Consider the following 21,413-nt stretch of genomic DNA (forward strand, 5'->3'; position numbering starts at 1 on the left):
TAGATCTCATATCAATTTTTTGTATACATTATTACATTTTGTATTCATTCATATTAGAGTTCTCCATAGAAATGTTGCTTGTTTTAACTTTTGCATGTTTTCTTCTCAAAAGTTTGGAATACGTCATTAACATTTTCTCTTCTGTAGCATCATGATATGGCAGTCATTGGATGGTCTGTGGCAAATGGGCATACTTCTGGGCAGCTTGGACACTATAGGGTGGAAGGTTGAGATGGAATGATAATGCTTATGAAAAACATATTCCCTGATTTCAGCCAGTTTTCTAGACTACTCTGAATGTTAACAAATGTGTGAGAGCACCAGCCAGTACTGAATTTAAGTGGCTGCTCTCTGAAACGTGGAGGATGATGGCTTATTTGAATATCAAAAAGAAGATGTACAAAACTGCAGAGGAAGAGAGCTGAATCTTCCTATACTTGCTCTCTTACAGTGGAACCAAACTGAGTGAGGTGAAAAAACCCAGAAGTGACAAAAAACAGGGAAGGGGGAAGCTGCAGTTCCTCTCACCCACCTGTCCCTCGAGGTATAAAAGAATCCCCGTGTTTTGCAATTTACAAAACCAGGCACACGGCCTAGCAACAAAGAAACAGTAAGAGAAATGTGCAAGCCTTGGTGGACTGTGGAAGCCATTCCAGCATTCATGGTTAATTCTACAGCATAAGAGAACTGAGCTTCACTTCCGTTGGTGAATCTGAGAATTACTGTTGGTTGTGCTGGACAGCATTTAAAAGTGGACATGGGGGGGATCAGAATAGAAGTTAGACTCTGCTGACTGACCCTACCCATGAAAAGTAGCTCTGTCTAGGTAGCACTGAAATTCGTTCATGAAGCAGAAGCAGGACAAACGTGGGTGAAATAAAGGCGTTGGAATTCTTGTGGTGCACTCTATTAGCTTGAATTAAGCTGCAGTGTGAACAGAAGTACAGGCGGTTTACTCCACCTAGAGGCTGCTTATGTGTACTTATGGGGGGGGTTGTTCTCAGATTACTGGTACCCAAGGAAGTTGAAGCTGGAGCGATGACCTTTGCCTCCCCCACCCCAGTTTTCATTAGGTTTCTATTTTTCTTCTGCTGTAGGGATGAAGCGTCCCCTGACCCCATTCCACTCCCCTGGGAGTGGCATTTGTGGAAGCCTCGTGGAGAACTCATGCGTAAGAAGTCCTTCAGAGCAGCGTACAAAGAGAGAGAAAAAGCACCCATCGTTCACCCTCTGTGAAGTGTGTAATATCCAGCTCAATTCTGCTGTCCAGGCCCAGATCCATTTCAACGGGAAGTCTCACCAGAAACGCCTCAAACACCTTAACAAAGGCAAAGTCCTGTCAAGTCCAGGTAAGGCTCAGTTTATATATGAGGCCTCTCAGAAATGTGAAAGAGGATCTGAAATGTAGGATGTCTATATTCCCTTAGCCCCCTTCCACAGGCTCAGGACCAGCCTATGTTTTGCTGTTGTTTAGTAAGATACTTTCCAGATGCTTCCTGCTTTCTTAGGCAATTCTGTCCTTTCCTTTTTGCTGCCCTTAATGCCTGAAATTGGTTCATCCCTACATTATTTCTCCCCAAACTCCAGCCATGTTGAACTACAAGTCCCAGAATTCCCATGAGTTCTATTTGATGACCCCTTTCTATGATTTCCTTCAATTATTTCTTAAAAACTAACCTTTTTTTTTTAGTGAAGTCTTAGTTTTCATGCCCTACTTGAAAGGGATCCTTGAGGCATCCAAGCAAATTTTGCAAGGAACTGACCTGATTTGCGTTTATCTAATGAATATGCAGTTTGGAATGCAGTTATATGTAAGCATTCTAGCACCTCAGAATTTTCCAGTGTAGTTTGCTCAGCATAGATTCATACACAGAGAAACACACACACACACAGACCAAATATTTTACAATAAAGCATATATAAATATATAACTTGAGATAACAGATATTTAGAACTGCATATTCTGATGGCATGCATGTTCAAAGATATGTACCTAAATAAATATGTGTAGATTAAAAAAAAATTGGACTAATGTGGAAATAGGACAGAATAAAATGATGCAAAAGAAAAATAGTGAGCGCTGAAAACACCAAAGCTGACTTCAACTGGGTTTGGGTTGTGACACTGTGATAAATCTCCCCAGTATAGTGCCTCCTAAAGCTTCTGCTAAGGTGACCCTCTGCTGAGGGCCTGAATAAATGGACTTTAGCCTCGTTCCCCTACTCCTCTCCTGCAATGAACTCTAAACAATATTGAAGCCGAAGAGCTTATGCAAAAAGGTGGTAAGTAAGTAACAAGGACCTACTTTAGTGAGGCAGTTTCTATTGATTTTATTTGAAATTTGGGCAGGATTGTTGCCTTCCCTTGTTTTGCCTTTATTTCTGTTTTTCCAATAAACTCCTTTTTCTAGCTGAAGATTTGGTTTCATTGGTTTATAAAGGGAATTTCTTATTAAAACTTTCCTCATTTGCAAGACTATGTGGGGCTGCAATGTTCCAGCATTGCACAAGGGTTTGCTAATGTCTGTATATTTTGCCTTTGGGGGCAAAAAAGTGGCATAAATACAGTATAGTTATATAGACTATATAGATATAGCCCTTGTTTTTTCACCTCTTAAAATAAAGCCAACTTTCTTAAATGTGTATAATTTTATAAGGGATTTATTTTGAAACAAACTGTTTTGAGTTTGGTGTAAAAGCTTGATTTGCTTTTTTGGAGCTACCAGGTTTTTTGGGGGGTGGGTTGCAGTTAGTTCTCTTCTCAGACCTTCTCTGGTTGGGACATTCTCTGTGCTCAGTACCTGAAGTTCTCCATATGTATCTATGGCAGGGAGAGTAGGATTACTCAGTAACAAATAAAAGCAGATTCATGCAAACATGTGCATTAATACCAAGTACAACAGACTGCTCAAACTGACTTTCAGAAAAGTCAGAAACTCAGCAGAATATCCGAACTTCTCTCTTTAAAAATACTTCGTGATATAAGAAGTCTTGTCTTTGGCAGTTGGCCATTAATAATTGTTTTATGCATACAAAGCACAATTTACATCGAACCGTATCATTTTATGTAAATGAATTTGCCTTTGTCTAAAAACAATATTGCATTTGCATCTGCATGAGGGTGGGTTCAGACACATTTATAGCAAGGGTATTTGGACAGCAGCATAACCTTATAATCAAACACAGTAATCTAGCTGCATTTGAAGAAACATATTAGTCATATTTCTAGTGTTCCAGTATCTGTGTTAAGTCTAGAGAGGGCAGCACAGCGCAACATACTAAAACCAAATTATCTTTTTTTAAAAGTCCTTTCATATGACTGCTATTAAAGACATTGCAAGAGCTCAATATTAGATTATACGAGGGTCAATGGAAGCAGTTGTAGAACTTGTGAATGGTACATGGCTGATTCCTGGTTATTTATTTATTTTTCCAGATCAGTGTTCAGAAGAAAAGGAATGTGACCTTAGTATGAATACTTTCTATGCTGCTTTTAGCATATTCACTGAAAAAAGAGGCTATGCGCATATTAGGGGGCTAGTAATTTAGTGTGACCAATTTAGAACATGGAGACTTTTCATAGATGTAATACCTGGATTGGCTTTTGTATCTTGGATTCCTTCGGCTAAGGCTGTTTCATCTGGACTTGCTACCTTTCGTACACTTTTTAAGGAGTATCCCATTATTGGGTAACTATAGAATTTTAGGGTTTTTTTTAATAGCAAAATGTAATTCTAACATAGATTGGATGGGACTCTGAAGTGTTTCAAGGTGTGTTTAATAGAAGCTTCCTCTTCTGGAAAGAAAACTTTACTCAGTCCCTAATTGTTTCTTCTGGCCCCACATATTATTGGTTAGTTCCTGTTTTCTACCTTGTTCCTGCTCACTTTGGGTATTTTGTATTTATTTACTGCAGTTATACAGGACCTTTTCTCTCAGAAATCAAGTCAGTGAATATAAAGTCTTCCCTAATTTTATCCGCATAACAGCAGATAGATAAGCCTGCAGGAGATAGACTGTCTCAGAGATACCCAGTGAATTCAAGTAGAGGGTTGAACTTAATACATCTGCCTATCCTACGTCCTTTGGAATAACTCGATAGGTGGATTAAAATGCCAAATCCAGTCTAAACACCTGAATGACTGTGTGGCCAGCTGTAATAATAATAATAATTTATTAAACTTGCATGCCGCCTGACTCTCAATGACTCTGGGTGGTTCACAACAAACAAATTATAATGAAATCAACAAAACATAAAAGATCAGGATAAAAGATGGCAAGCACAATGAAGCAAGGGGTCTTACCCTCACCACAGGCCTGGGTGAAGAGCCTGGGTGCTGCTCTTTTAAACAACAGCAGAGTGGGGTCCATCGGGATCTTGGAGGGAACCTCATTCTGGAGGGCAGGTGCTGCTACAGAGAAGGTGTGCTTCCGGCATCCCAATATATGACATTGTTTAATTGTTGAAACCCAAAGCTCGCCAATCATGCAGGATTGAATTGGCCAGGCAAATGCTATGGGAGACAGGTGATCCCTCAAATAACAGGCCCTATGCCATATAGGGCTTTATGGCTAACAACCAGCACCTTGAATCCTACTCAGAAGAAAACTGGCAACCAGTGCAACTCATAAGGAACAAGATCTAACCAAAATGCATGACTGTTAAGGGGTACAGATACTGTAATGTCTTAACACTTGCTTAAGGAATTGATATTACAGGGACCGTGTTCCATGCTTCTGTATGCCAAGGATCTGGTAATATTATGTAGGAGGATCCCTGTATATCTTATTATGAAATCATTGCTCTCTATTTCCAGTGTTCAAACTTTGAGTGCCATTGTTTACGCTCCAACACAGCAACACACAAACATCCGAAGGAGAAGATTCAGCAGGCTTGGATCCAGAAGTTTGCATAGTTCAGGAAAAAGCTTGGGTGAGGCTGGGAGCATCGAAACAACCCCATGAGGACTAAATCTTCTTAGTTGCCACCAATATTCATTAGAGAAGAAGACCAAGGGGAGGAGGGAGAAATAGGATGTCTGAAATTTTGTTATAATAGCAACAATAATTTCAAGCTGATTGAGGAAAAGCGTGCCTCAGCAATTGTTAAGAACCCCAGTGTAAGCAGTTATGGACAGGCTGAAGAAGGAAGGGAGGGAGGGAGGAAAGGTTACATTTTCAATAGAAATTAGGGTCAGTGACAAGGTTTTCAGAAATTAATTTCAGTGGCGAAAGGGTATGTCGATGAAAATGGCCCCTTGATAATTTTCAGTCATTTGGGGGTAAAATTCATAATAGCTACCAAGAATTCTTTAAAAGCAGCTGCTGGTGACATAAACCTTTCCTCAAATTTCTCCAAACACAAATACTGCATTTTGCCTTCACATGGAATTGTAAAATTAAGGGCACAGTATTTGTTAAAGCCTATAATTTGCAGAATCTCTGGTCACTTAAATTATTTTTATAATAACTATTTAGCTGCAAACCAAAATTCTAAAATTAGGTAGTAAATTGCAGAATTATTTCTGGCTGCTTGGCAAATCCAGTGTCACTATTTAGGGAAGAATGAGATTTAATTAAATAAAGTAGCAAACCACATGCTTTTAAGGGTTATGTTCAACATTCTTTCTAAGTCAGGAAAGCAGATGTGCAAGTCATGATGTCTTCGGAGCAGTAGTCAGGTTGGTCCGGGCAACCCTAGACTGGGGGTGGGGGGCAGCAATTGATTATTTATTTAAATTATTTATATAGCGGCCTGTCTCATGACAAGAGAGTCTGGGTGGCAGACTAAGGATTAAAACCAAAAACATAAGATAAACATACATCCAGGTCTAAAACATTCCATTTTCTAGTATAAAGACCAAAGTAATAGATCCACCAACAGGGCTGGTTTAATCTCCTGGCCCAAATACCTGAAGGAATATCAAGGTCTTTAAAGTTTTATGAAAGGCCAGAAAGGTCAAGCCATCTGGAGCTCTGGGGGGACGCTGTTCCATAGGGCAGGCACTGCAACAGAGAATGGACAACTCCTAGATCCCACAAGATGACATTTCCTAATAAAAAGGACCTAGAGCATGACAACTGTGCTGGTTATGGTGTGCCAAACAGAAACAAACATAGATAGGCAATCTCGCAAATATCCTAGCCCTATGCCATGTGAGGCTTTATAGATGACGACCAGCACCACCTTAAATTGCATTCAGGAGCTTACTGGGAGCCAATTCAGCTCATGAAGCAGAAGTGTCATATGGGTGTATCATGAAGTACCTAAAATTACCCACACCACTGCATTCTGGACCAGTTAGAACTTCCAAATATTCTTCAGGGGCAGGCCATATAGCATACATTAGAGTAATCTAACCAGGAGGTGACTAAGGTATGAATTACTGTGAGTAGGGCTTCCTGGTCCAGAAACAGGTACAATTGGTGCACAAGATAAATCTGTGCAAAGGCCCTCCTACCCACAGCTGCCACCTGCTCCTTGAGCAGGAGGTGTGAGTCCAGAAGACTCTCCGAATTGTGTACCAGCTCTGTCTGGGAGAAATCAAGATGGAAATATGGATTTTTGAAAAAATTGTGTAACATACTTTAAATTTATAACCTCCCAAAATAATTTGGTGGCAGTAGTAGTAGTAGTATGGTCATGGACTAATTCAAAAACAAAAAGACAACCAAGTCTGAGACAGCAAATAAAAACCATAGTAAAATAATTATAAAACTGATGATTATGGCATATTTACAAATAGCAAAATGGAACTTAGCCACGATCACAGAAATAAAATCATATTGATCAGACAGTAGCAACTGTAAATAACAGATCCAGATGGCCTGGAAATCTGACTAAATGGAGAGTTATTAGCTGAAACTAGGCATCTTTATAATAAGGGTGATACTGGATAGCAAAACATGGGTTAATTTCAGGAAGTCCTTCATCACTGGGCAAAGTCTTTGTTTGAACGGGAGATGCCATAATTTCCCCTCAAAAACAACGGTTGTAAGTGCATTCCGAGTTAGGGCTCTTTTGGTTTTGGGAACTCTTTTTTGGTTTAAATATCTAGTTGGGTTTTTTTTTTTAAAGTGAGCAACTACCCAAAAACACAACTTTGGGCATGGCAGCCAGATCTGATTGCCTTCCAAATCTTTGGTGTAACTGTACATAAAATATATGTATACATATCAAAACAATGTTAGAGAGTAACTTAAATAGGAAGATCTGAATAGTGTCGTCTTCCTCACTCTTTCTCTTCAGCCTTTTCCCCCCCACTGCTCTGTTCTTCTTTCAGTGTGGGGCCCAGGAGAAGGTCCATAGCTTAGGAGCCAAGTTCATGGGCAAGAAACCTTTTCCTCCCGCCCCTGTCCTTTTCTCTTCCTCCCTCCCTGCCTCCCCACCTTTCTCTTTCCTTTTTTATTCTTTGCAAGAACATCCTTCATTAGTGCATCATCTTTGACAGAGTGCATGAGATTGAGTCTCATGCATGGGCATGCAACAGCTGCTGCATGGTCAAGCAAGCACGCAACTTAGAACATTGGTTACGTTACCTCATTTTATTTGAATTTTATGTTCTTGTTTGTATTGTCTGTTGGTTCTGTGAACTTGAATATTAGTCATTAACCATAGTAATACTGGACTGGACTGAATTGAAAAGGTGGTGTGTGTTTTTTCTGGGCAGAGCTATTTCAAATTACAGTTGTCCTGTTCATAAAGGGATCTTCTAGGACATGCTAATTTTGTTATGGCTAAGATTCAAGGTGGCAGAATTTCACGCAGTAATGATGTTTCTTCCATCTCTTTCCATTGCATCTCTCAGTCCATCCTCACCATTCTATGGCCCCAAAAAGTCAGTAAGCATCCATAGGCATTACAGTTTGAGTTTCCCAAGCAGGCTTGCCTTGGGCCCTGTCAGCTTGCATTTGATCAAGAGACCAGTGTTAACATTTGGGGCAGGAAGGATATTCTCCTTAGGGCTTGCCTACCCTTCATCCTACTGCAATGATGTGTTACAAGGTCTGAACCATCTTTTTGCATTTTACTACCTGATTTAAACAATTGCTGTTGGATTAAGGAGGCCTTTTATTTATGCAGCTTTAGATTATCCCTAGGTGACCCTTCCCTGCCTCTTAAAGGCTGGAACTAGATGCTCCAGAAATCATGGAGCCACCATTGAAGGCAGCAGTCTTGCATTTCTGCCTCCTGCTCTCTACACTCAGTCATGATAGCATTCAATGTAACTTATCTGTAAGTGTCCCGACTCTTCAGCACTTTATTGGCGGCTGCTTCTTATAGATGTGAGCATACTTTTATTTCAGTAAGTGCTAGCAGGTGAAAGAAAAGTTACAGGGCTGGCACTCTGGAGAGTCAAGTAATTTCTATAGTACTGAATTTGAACCCAAACTAAGAAGGCCTTACAAAGATGTGTAGCAGCCACCAAGCTGCATTTTTCATCGGTGTGCTTAAGTAACATTTAATAAAAGACACTGGCTGATTTTACCTCATCATTCTCAGGATTTCTCAGGGCCTAGCGCTATCATGGTACAGTGGAATTGAGCCTGACGATTCACATAGCCATCTTTTTCTACATGTTGCTGGAAGCAGCTACACATTTCTAATAATAATTGGTTTTTATTAGGTTGGCAACCTGAATCTGTGTTGCCCTTCCAAAAATTAAAGCCCTGTACAGTATTAGGTATTCCTTAATTAGTGTCCTTCAGATGTGTTGGTCTACCAGCCACGTTATCTCTAGCTCCTATTAGTGGACTGCAGAAAAATTTGAATTTCAATGTATCTACATTTTTTAACAATAAACAAAATCCGGCTTAGTCATCCATTTTAAAAATGATGTTCTTTGAATTTGGCAATGTGATTTGGCAAATAAAAACTTATACAATAATGTACTTATTCAGGAAAATAAAGAACAAAAATGTATTATGTTGGAGAACATTGTGTGTAAATAGTAGGTACATAATGTGCACATAAATAAATGCAAAAATTTTAGTGAGATCTTTAAAAAAAATCTCAAATTTGACAAACCAGGCTTACTTGCAAATATGAGCTGTTAAGAGAAATGGAAATGGGCTGATTTGTTCATTCCTGCCTATATGGTTAAAGCCTATATCAGCCAGGGCGCCTGGCAGCTGTAATTCAACCTATACAGGGACACTAGGTTGATGAAGAAAGGTGGTCCCATTTCCCCTGAATCTAGCATCCATCCATCTTCTTTGAAATCCAGAAGGGATAAAAGGAAATATTAAAAGATACTACATGATTCCATTTCCTGGTATTCCGAGGAAAAAAATAATTTATCAGTAAATCTGGCAGAGTTTAACAATCCGTTACCCACAGGACCAAAAGTAAAGTAGGAAATCAAGATACTTTTCTGGAAATTGTTTCCTGATTTCCTATTCTTTTTTTTTTTTTTGGTGTGAAGAGGGGAGGTGGGATAAGCTATTCCAAAGAGAGTGTTTTTGGCAAGAATTGTGAAGGGTACAGCTGGCCTGAAAGAGAGTCTAGGAGAGCTCATTTGCCTGCGATGGCTGAACGCATCTATGATTATAATGGCAGCTGACAGGTTTTGCTAGCTAGAGAAACGGATTTTTTTAGCAACAGAAAATATAAAGCCCATATAGGAAGAGGTCTGTGATTGTTCTTGAAAGTGGCGAAATGGTAGGGGAATAGGAGACAGGTGAGATCCTGAAAGACTGGAAGCCTTTGGAGGAAGGCATTGGAAATGGCCACATCCCAGGATAAAAAATTATGGTTCTGGGAATGTGATCTCTCTGGGGCAGTGTTGAATGCTGAACATTAGTCATTACTAGAACAGGATGTCTTTAATATCATGTTGATATCATTTGATTTGGTGCCTTGCCGAGCCAGGGTCAGCTCAAGTTATGTTACTGTCACAGGCAAAATTTCATTCCTTTCTCTTCCTTTCCCCCCACCCCCATTGTTAGCAGAGCATGGGAGTTGACAAATTATGGTGTCTTCCAGGGTATTTCCAGTTGTTAGAGTAAAAGGAAGGTGCAGCAACTATTGGAAACAATGTGAGAGCCAAAGCATGTTCATATGTTTTTTACTTCAGATTGGGGTTGTTATGGTAACTAATCATTTTGGCCGGGTGAAGAGGTTGAATTTAATTGTCCCCTTTTCACATGTTAATGGTTGCATTGCCTAAGGGGAAGAACTTGCCTGGACTTGTTTTAGTTTCAGTTTCCCTTCTGTGTAGGCTTGCAGAGAATATGCAACTTAGAGAAATCTCTCCTCTCAGCAAACAGCCTTTAAATATGTTTGTTTTCTGTAAATAAAAATTATTTTTATAGAAATGCCTGGTGTGTGACTTTTCTGATCTCTCCTGAGCCAAATGCTTTCTAAGCACTCTGCCAACAGGTTATGGGCCCAGTAAGCAGCCCAGTAAGCCCAGTAAAACCCAGAGAGAATAGAGAGATCAGCTCCACACCTCATGCACAATTTAAAGGCAGGTAGCAAAGACCTGTGAAGATTTTCTTTGGAGCCACCTGGAGATCCAGCAACTGCCGGTCTACAGGACAAAGAAGCCAGCTGAAATGACTTGCAAAAGAAGGAAGAAGCCATGGCTACCTCCCAGCCCTCAGCGATGCCTCTGGAGTGCCTATCAGAGGCCAACTATTTGAATTGGGCCCTGAAGATGGAGATGTATCTTCTCAGAGAGAATCTTTGGCTGCCAATTGGTGAGCAAACCCCACAAAATCCCAGTGCTGAATGGCTGAGACAGGATGAGCGGGCTAGAGCCACCATTATCCTGGGAGTTGAGGATAATCAACTAGTCCACATGCGAGGTATGCAGTCTGCAAAGCAACTTTGGGACGCTTTGAGAGACTTGTATGTAAAGGCAACAGCAGGGAGTAAAGTTACCCTGACAAAAAAGCTGTACAAAGCCTACCTTGCAGAAGGAGATAGCCTTCCTGAGCACCTGCATTATATTCAGCAGCTGTTTGTTGAGTTGCAGGAGAGAGGAATGGAATTTACACCTCTCACAAAATCCTATATCCTCCTGTCCTCACTGAATGAAACGTGGGACACGCTGATTTGTGCCCTGGAGGCTATGCCTGAAGCAGACCTCACCCCATCGTAAGTTACACAGCACTTACTCGCTGAATGGGAGAAGAGAGAGGAAAGATCCCCCCCCCATCTCTTCTGGAAAGCTGCAGTACCAGAAAACAAGGGAAAAGAAGGGAACAGAAGCTGAGGCCACAGCGCTAGCCAGCCAGCAATGCTTCACTTGTGGTTCAGCTGGACATTTGCAAAGAGACTGTGCCTTGAGACCCAAGAGTAGAACGACAGAGAAGAAGAACACAAGGGCAACACAGAAGAAGGCTCTTCAGACAAGCCAAATTACACAGGTTGCTGAGAAGGGTAATTCTGATGTATGGGTGTTAGATTCTGGGGCCAATTGTCATTTATGTAATTGTAAAAGCTCTTTTGTGTCACTGTCTAAAACTGAAAGACAAAGTGTATCTTTGGCTGATGGGTCTGTGACCAAAATTATGGGACAAGGTGACTTGTATTTATCCTGCTTGGGAGAAACTGTAAAAGGTGTGTTCTATGTGCCAAATTTACAATCAAACCTTTTATCTGTGGCACAATTGGCTGCAACAGGGTATGTCATAACATTTAAGAAAAATGGTTGTGAAATATGTAAAAATGGAAAGTTGTGTGCTACTGGTATATGAAAAGACTCCTTGTACATTGTGCAAAATGCAAGGAAGCCAAGCTGCAAGGCTGCAGTTGGCAACACTCCACAACATGACCAATGTGTACACCTGATGCACAGGAGATTTGGTCATGCTAATTTCAAGTATATAGCACAAATGCCACAGCTGTGTGCTGACCTAAAGATAAAACCCTGTAACAAATACTTAGATTGTGTAGTTTGCAAAGAATGCAAAACACTAAAAGCTCCTGTGAGTAAGCACAGTGACAGAGTTACAACTAGACCTTTGGAAATTGTACACTCTGACATTATTGGTCCTTTTGCTCCAAGTCTTGGACAAGCAAGGTATGCAATGACCATCATTGATGATTTCTCAAGTTACACATTTATCTACATCTTAAAACATAAAGATGAGGCATTTGAGAAATTTAAAAGTTTTGTGACATGGGCAAATAGAAAATTCCCTAGGCCTGTATCTGCACTCCAATGTGATAGAGGAGGAGAGGACCTTTCTCAAATTCAAAAGGTTCCTAGTGGAAAAGGGGATAGAACAAATTCTTTCTAACCCTTACACCCCTCAGCAAAATGGTGTTGCTGAAAGAAAGGGCAGAACCTTGCAAAATGCGATGGAATGCATGCTTAAAGATTCACATTTATCTTTTAAGTATTGGGGAGAGGCAATATCTACTGCCTGTTATGTACAAAACAGATTGTATAACTCTGTGATTCAGGACACTCCATTCCATTTGTTTTATGGTGTGAAACCAAAGGTAAACCATCTGAGAGTGTTTGGTAGCACTGCTTGGGTTCATATTCCAAAACAACAGAGAAGGAAAGGAGGCCCCACAACAAAGAAAGCCATCTTTGTTGGCTATGAACAAAGCCAGAGGAGCTACAGGTTCTTAGTCGGAGAGAAATTGATAATTAGCAAAAGCGCTTCTTTTCCTGAACAAAACTGGGGGAGATTAAATTCTAGCTCTCCAGTTGATCTGACCACCACAAGAGAACAGCAAGGACTTGCTGATAGTGATCTTTTGCCTGATGAGGACATTAAACCAGAAAAGCAAACTGAAGATCTGTCTGATGAGACAGATGCTTCTCAGGAAAGTGATAGGAGTCAAAATTTAAGCCCTGTATTACCTCGCAGATCTCAGAGAAGTAATAAAGGCGTTCCTCCATCACGTTTTCAGGCTGAAACAGTAAAGGCTTTTCACATATTCACAGAACCTGAGTCTTTAGAACAAGTGAATGCTTTACCACCTGAGATTGCACAAAATTGGCATTCTGCCATGCAACAGGAGTTAGCATCCTTGAAAGAAAATAAAACATGGAAACTGGTAAATCTACCTCCCAATGAACGCTGTCTAGGTTGTAGGTGGGTTTTAAAACTGAAAAGGGATGCTGATGGCAAAATCCAAAAATATAAAGCAAGGTTGGTTGCAAAAGGGTTCACTCAAAGGAAAGATTTAGACTTTGACAAGACTTTTGCATCAGTTACTAAAGGTGAATAAATTAGATTACTGTTAAAAATTGTTGCACTCAAAGGAGTGTCAGTTCACCACTATGACATTCAAACTGCATTTCTCTATGGTGCTTTAGACCACAAATTATACATGCAGCAACCCCCTGGCTATGAAAAAGGGGAGAATCTAGTCTGTGAACTGCAGAAGTCAATCTATGGGTTAAAACAAACTGCTAGATCCTGGAACCAAAAATTAGATGAAAAACTGCAGAATTTTGGTTTTGAAAAGGAAAAGCAGATCCATGTGTATATATGAAGAAAGACAAGGCTGTATGTATCTGTGCATTTATGTTGATGATTTGCTGCTGTTCACATCAACAGAAAAAGGCTTGATTTTGAAGCCTGCATGAAAAGCCATTTCACATTAAAAAGCCTTGGAACTGTAACAAATTACCTAGGTTTGGAAATACACAGGGAGAAGGATGGTAGCTTTCTGTTAAACCAACGTAGTAAAATTCAAAAGCTCCTAGAGGATTTTAATATGCAAGGCTGTAAACCAGTCTCTACTCCGATGATAACAGATTTTCAGAAAGATGTAGGAGAAACTCAATTAACTGAGGCAGAGAAATACAGATCTGCAATTGGAGTTTACTGTACATTGCAAATCACTCTCGCCCAGATATCTCAAATTCTGTGGCCATTTTAAGTAGACAGGTAGAGAAGCCTACATCTACTGGAAAAGTAGCATTGAAGAGGTTAATGAGGTATTTGCAAGGAACAAAGAATTATTGCCTGAAGCTAAATGCCTGTGGAACAGAGAAATTGCAGGCTTTTGCCGATTCTGATTGGGGAGAAGATGTCAGTGACAGGAAATCCACTTCTGGGATTTTAATTCAATTTGCTGGGTCTAGCTTAGGCTGGCATTCTAGAGAGCAAACGCTTGTTGCTCTTTCCACTGCAGAAGCAGAGTTTTATTCTCTAACACAAACCTGTAATGAGGTTATATGGTTTAAACATTTGTTAAAAGACATAGGCATGGAAGTGAACCAGCCTATAACTGTTTATGAGGACAATAAAGCTTGCATTGCTATGGCAAAATCTGAAGCCTGCAAAAATAGGACAAAACATATCGATATTAGATATCAATATATCAAAGATATGATAAGCAAAGGAGAAATAATGTTGAAATATTGTGAATCAAAAGACATGATTGCTGATATTTTAACCAAACCGCTTGCTGTACCAAGACACAAAGAGTTAACAAAGCAAATTGGTTTGCATCTTATTCTGTAGTATAAAAAGGGGAGTGTTGATATGTTTTTTACTACAGATTGGGGTTGCTATGGTAACTAATCATTTTGGCCGGGTGGTCGAATTTAATTGTCCCCTTTTCACGTGTTAATGGTTGCATTGCCTAAGGGGAAGAACTTGCCTGGACTTGTTTTAGTTTCAGTTTCCCTTCTGTGTAGGCTTGCAGAGAATATGCAACTTAGAGAAATCTCTCCTCTCAGCAAACAGCCTTTAAATATGTTTGTTTTCTGTAAATAAAAATTATTTTTATAGAAATGCCTGGTGTGTGACTTTTCTGATCTCTCCTGGGCCAAATGCTTTCTAAGCACTCTGCCAACAAAGCACACCTGCATTGTACCCAGGTCCTTGTTCCCCAGAACTTGGGAATCAGTTGAGAATTTGCATTCCTCTTGTTACTCATTTGGCATCTCCAGAATAATTGCTGCTTTTGAATTCAGAGAGTCCTTTTTGGATTGGGATCATTGTAACTGGAATTTGTGACATTAGTATAATAAGGGTGTGTTATGTTTTAAATAAATTATAACTTAAGAAATGTAATAGGATTTAGAAGAGGTTCTTTGAACAGAACTAAAGGATAAAAGGAACAAGAGCTATTTTCAAAACCACCAGCGCCATGTTAAAATCCATCCTCCTCCTACATAATGCCTGAGCTGGTACTACTTTAGCCATGTCTTAGAATAACATTACTTATATTTCCTCACTTTGAGCTCCACACGATTGGTTGTTTTATCTTGGGGCAATAGTGCAATGCCATTAGGACAAAAAATAAGGCATTGCAGCTGATGAGGAGGAACTCAGTACTAACCTAGAACATGGTATTCCTTTTCTGGTTTTCACTGTCCTTTCTGTCTGGGTCATCACCTTAGAGATTTTGGAAGTATATTTAAAAATTGAGGCTTTAGGAAGTTTGCATTTAAAACCATTTCATTCATTATGAATGAGCATATATTTTGGGTGGGAAATCGAATATCATTTGGGTCAATTGGCAAATTTGGAAATCCTTTGAAACACAGTTGAGGATGCGTAAAACATTTGCCTGTGAACCTTCCTTTCCCTGGACTCACTAGTTCCATCTATTGGGTTTTGCAATGCACTGTTTTGTGGTTTGTTTTCATTGCTTTGTTGAGTGATCCTAGCTAATCAGAAAGCACGCAAGGCATGATGACATCAGAACCACAGAACCAATTAACATTACCAGACAAAGTGAACAGCAGGAGAATGTGGATGCAACTGAGGACAAGCTGAATTGCAGTGCTCTTGTGTTTGGAGTAGAAAGGCGTAGTGTGGCTCCATTGCAGTTCTATTGCTGAAGTTCAGCACCGGAAAACAGATCTGGTTGCCTCAGTAATAGGGCCATGTGCCTTCCTCTGACATCTGCCTCCAGGACCAATCTCCCTTCTTCTACAGGGATCCATAAAAGAGTGCCTGGAAGTGGATGGTTTCTTGCAGCTTATCCAATGGCTGTCAGTTCCTTTCTGCAAATATTTTTAGTTTTTCCCAAATGCTTTTCAACAGCTTTTTATTGCTCTTTTGTTGTTTCCAACAATAACCCCCCCCCACAACATTTCAAAAGTTAAAACTATAAATCAGCATTGTAACAACCACAAAAGTAGCCAAATGATACAAAAGCCTGGATGAATAAATTGATCTTCAATTAACGGAGAAAGACTGCACCGACTCTCACTGAACTGGGTGGGTTTTCTGTAGTCATTCTACTTTTGGCTTGCTTACCAGGGCACATTGCAACAGTGTAAATCTGTTGTTCTTTCCAGTAAATAGCTGAAAGCCTTAAAACACTTATGGGATTCTATTAAAAAAATAGAGGATTAAACATCCTGAACAGATGCCACCCAAAAATGCTTTTATTTCCAGGCATCTTCTAACATCAGTTTGGTTTAGAAGCTCAGTCTCTGGTTTTGTTACTGGTCTACTATCTGAAGTCCTCTGATATAATGCAAAGAATTTGGGTTAGAAGTAGGAATTTGAAGTGAGCAGGAGACACACACCCCTTGCTTTTTCAAAACAAAAAACGAAACTTCCTCTTCTTCCCATGAGCTCAGTCAGAGGCAGAGAGTTTATATTGTTGCTACTGCTTATTCAGATATTGATATAATTGTGTAAAACTCTCTCTCTCCCCTCTGGGTTCTTTAGAGGCCCCAAGAAAGCAGCAGAAACTTCTCCAACTTGTGTTCAGCTTTGAAAAAAAATTGTTTTTTTTTCTTAAGTCTTCTGTCCATTGCAAAGCTCTTGCCAGGAAAAAAAGTGCTGGTGCAGTTTGGAGAAGTAATTCCCCTGTTTCTTCCTTTTCCCAAACTGCAACACAAATAGAGCTTACGAAGAATCCTCCCTGCCAAAGGTTCCTTCCTGTTCTACAGATCTCATCTACCTCTTTGCTGAGAAGAAATGAACTGCAGATTTCTATGCTCCAAAATCTGTAGTTCTACCCAGATAAATATTAGATTCTAAGAAAAACACAATTCCGATGATATCTGATTGGGAACTTAGACTTGGTAAATATTCAGCAATGGCCAAATTAACAGCATATATTCACAATGGAGAGAGCCAGTTTGGTGTAGTGGTTAAGGCATTAGGCTAGTAGCCAGGAAACCGTGAGCTCTAGTCCAGCTTTAGGCACAAAGCCAGCTGGGTGACTTTAGGCCTGTCATTCTCTCACAGCCCTAGGAAGGAGGCAATGGCAGACCACTTTTGAAATCTTGCCAGGAAAACTGCAGGGACTAGTCCAGGCAGTCACCAGGAGTCAAAACTGACTCGAAGGCACACACATTCACAACAGAAGTTTAACCAAATTCAAGCAAGAATGGTTCCCGTATATACAATATATTATGCAGGAAGGCAAATATAGACACTTACAGTATCGTTTCTAAGGGGGCCTAAATTCTTATAAACACCACAAAATTGGTCGAGGGAAGTTAGGGAACAAATAACTTTTAAACTTTTTTCTTTTTTCTAATATGTATAAACAAAAATAAGTAACAATACAGTGGGGACCTTAGTTAAGTATTAAGCTTAAGATAGAAACCTTTATTATATAACAAATAATTTAAGCATTTTGCAGTTGTTTATCAATGCTTCACTCAGCTCTTGAATTCAAGCAACCATAAACTTACCAACTTTAACATTTTAGAAATCATAGTTAATATTGACATAAATGCTTTATCTTTAAAGGTTTAAGTTATCTAAATCATCAGTGTTAATAATCTTTAGTTAACACTGCATAAATACCACTCTACCCAAATAATATAATATACTACTAGTGTTTTATATTAATACAATAAACAATATATAAAAAATAGACTCTAGAATTACAGAGTAGAAAGAAATATGGGCTCATCTTAACCAGCCCAGATCTGTAACTTCTCTTTAATCTTTCCCTCTTCTGTTTGCTTGCTGATTCACCTCTACAGAATTCCTGTTCATAGTGAATTGTTCAGTGCAAAATGGTCTTTGAAGGCTTTTTGTAACAGCTATACCATTTAAACAACTTACAATTTAAAAACTAATAAATGTGAAATCAGTTCATTCTAAAATGTGCGAGGTTTCTACACCTTCATATATTTATAATCCAAATTTAAAAATAGCCTGTTTATATTATAATGAAGGTCCAATAATTAATAAATTTGTTATTAGCTTCTGTATAAAGTGGGAAAATATTCTGCATCACAGAAAACCATCAAACTTTAAGTAACATCAATGTTTCCTTGGGAAAGTCCCAACATTTTAGAAATTCTTTTATTTGCTAATAATTTGAAATGCTGTCAAACTGTGTTGCATGTTTGGCTTCAGATAATGCACTTGGAAGTGAACCCCCCTGAAATCTGGTGAAGGGCAAATGCCACTGGTAATAATTGAATTGTCCAAAAATAACTATACAATGTAATTGACTTGCACAGAATCTCTGGAGGGGAAACAGATGCTGGTCAAAAAGATCACAAATATTTTGGGATGGAGGGGCATGGGGGGGGGGTTAACAGTCAAATATGTGAAAATCACTTTTTATAGGTCAGTGTTTTTCAAACCTGGCAACTTTAAGATGTGTGGACTTCAACTCCCAACTTGCTGGCTGGGGAATTCTGGGAGTTGCCAAGTTTGAAAAACACTGCTTTAGGTTATACTGGACTTTTTTGTGCTCTTGTTGCCATTATGGGAGCTAGCAAGAGTAACTACTTCTTTGAGAATTGCTTTACCGATCTATCTAGCTCCGAACTCTCGGACTATAAATTCATGTGCACTCCCAGAGCATAATTCCAATGATCATTCAGTGTTATTGTTCCTAGAAATCAAACAGTAGGTACCACCTTATAGTCCCTTATAGGGCAAATCCACACAGCTCCCTTGCTCTGGTACACAGATACCAGTTTCCCTAATACATGTCCTTGTGCCTAAGCCTATATCTCAGTGTCCTCTTATAGATAAGGCAATCCAAGGATAGCTTAAGGTGCTGAGCTCTGGAAGTACAGTAGTGTTTCCTTAATATCCTGCCTCAACATACTGGGTGCAGGCAGTGTACAGTGCATGGATGAGTATTGGAGAAACAACCTGAAATGAGATGCTTCATGCCAGCAACCTTGTGCCTCCAGTTGGTTTTGCTTGCTTCTTGTGACACCTGTCTCTTCGGTCTAGTCCCTGCCCTTTTTGTCCATCCCATACGTATCTCTTGGTTGCAAGGGAGACCAGTAACTTCCACAACTACTTTTTAAAACAGAAATTAAATAGTTTGGTTAACTGGTGAATCTAGATCAGTGTTTCTCAACCTTGGCAGCTTGAAAATGTGTGGACTTCAACTCCCAGAATTCCCCAGCCAGCATGGCTTGCTGGGGAATTCTGGGAGTTGGTCCACACATCTTTAAGTTGCCAGGGTTGAGAAACACTGATCTAGAGTGAGAAGCCCTGACACTGACTACCTCATCCCTTGTTTAAAATATGTAACTGAAAGGGCTTGATTTTTGTACTTGTGTAGCCTACCTAGAAGGGAATTCCCTTCCCAGTCAACATGGCTCCCAGGGAAACCCTGGGTTCTTGCTTCCCCTAAATTACCTTAGGGTAATTTACATCTCCCCCAATGATTCCCCACAGTTAACATTTTTCTCAGACCCCAGCTCTTCAATAGCAGTAGCTATGTCTTGGCTGCACAATTTGGACAATGCCAGAGGGTAGCTAAGAGATGCAAAACACCCTTTGCTGCCGGCTATAGTCAGTAGGTGAAACAGCTGACCAAGCAACCCATAGTTTCAAGAAATGCAAAACAAAACCAGTTGACAGTACAATGGGAAGGAAAGGAAAAAAGGCAAGGCACAGAGTAACCAGAACATTATGCATGGTAATTGGAGGAGGCTTTTCACGTGCTGGATGAGGTTGAGCAGGGCTGGAATTTCAGCTGACAGAACCACCACTGATGGTCCTTGGAATACCGTTAAGCTGTCTGGCCTAGAGTGCAGCCCTGACCAATTCTGGATGCACTGTAGAATAAGCACGATTTAGGGTGTCATGATGGCTTCAGGAGGGGAGGAGAGCACAGCAAAGTGGTTGGGTGGATATGGCCATACATCTGTCCTTCATGAAGACAGATCATTTCTGGATATCAACATTTCTAGCTTGCTATCAGGAATTTAATTAAACAGTAAACAGTTCCAATAGCCTTAATGATGGTGATGGCTTAACACCAAAAATATGCTTGTTCTAAATTTATTTATTTAAAGAAATGGTATTCTGTGCTTCCACTAATGGATGGCACTCAAGCCAGCTGACAGAAAACAAAACATTATAAGGGAGGATAGAATTAATAGATATTTAAACCACATTATTTTAGTGTTCTTCCAATTTGATTTGCCAAAGGTCTGTTTAATGTCAGACTTGACTAAACAAAAATGCCCTCAGAATGATACATACGGTACACCTTCCCTTAGGTTCTCAGTCTAGAGAGAGAGAGAGATGTTGCATTGTCATGCTGCCATGTACAGGGTTTTACATGGCTTTTACCTCTCCCTCTGGGGGAGGGGGATTTTTAAATTTTACACAGCTATATCCTGTGTGGTGTTTTCAGCTGCATTGACCACTGTGCTAAACAAATGGGTTTTTTATCAGCAGAGGAAAGGAAGAGAAGTAGACTAACTTCCTTTGTAGGAAGTTGCACACTCAGAGCAGTCACTAAGAAGGCCTTCTGTCATGACCACACTACTGATGGTGCAGGACCCAAGGGGCAGCATATTCTTTGCGAAGCTCCAAATAAGAAATGGAGGCATCCCTAATTTTTTTTAAAAAATAGCAAACTCTGCACAATTACAGTTGGAGCCACTGAGGGAGAAGAATGGTATACCAGCATGCTCAGAGAACTCTGAGCTTTGTAGAAGTTAAAAACAAAGTTAACCCATAAGGGACAAAGATTCTGCCACAAAATGGTCCCGTGAGAAAATACCGAATACAGGTGGTCCTCGCTTAACAACCATTTGTTCAGCAACTGTTCGAACTTAGATGGCACTGAACGAGCAGTACTTATGACCGGTCCTCACAGCATCTCTATGTTCATGTGATTGCCATTTGCAACCTTTTTGCCAGCTTCCTACAAGCAAAGTCAGTAGAGAAGCTGGCAGGAGGTCACAAATGGCGACCATGTGACATCCTCACTTAATGACAGCACAGGATTTGCTTAACGATGGCAACCAGAAGTGCTGGAATTTCTGTCACAAAGTGGTGCAATCGTCTGACATCATGCTTTACAATGCATCATTTGGCAACAGAAATTCCAGTCCCAATTGCCGTTAAGTGAGGACTACCTGTATAGGAGAAAAAGAAAGGATAGAGCCATCTGACAACTGTAGTACCCCCAAAGTAGGCTTGGTTTGCTCCATGGAAACCTGACCAAAAGGAAGAAACATTTTAATACTTTCAAAATTTAAAATGGCATTTAATTTCTTATTACCTGAACACTAGTTATACACA

General features: G+C 39.9%; 1 protein-coding gene across 1 annotated transcript in view; it reads left to right on the forward strand.

Moving 5' to 3' along the window:
• The first annotated feature begins 1,099 nt into the window (after positions 1–1,099).
• ZNF385C (zinc finger protein 385C) overlaps positions 1,100–21,413 on the forward strand; it is a 121,112-nt gene continuing 100,798 nt past the window's right edge. The window contains exon 1 of the mRNA XM_063301985.1: positions 1,100–1,349. Coding sequence (XP_063158055.1) covers positions 1,100–1,349 — 250 coding nt within the window. The remainder of the gene's footprint in view (positions 1,350–21,413) is intronic.

The sequence above is a fragment of the Candoia aspera genome, chromosome 4, assembly GCF_035149785.1.
Source record: "Candoia aspera isolate rCanAsp1 chromosome 4, rCanAsp1.hap2, whole genome shotgun sequence".
Lineage (NCBI taxonomy): Eukaryota > Metazoa > Chordata > Lepidosauria > Squamata > Boidae > Candoia > Candoia aspera.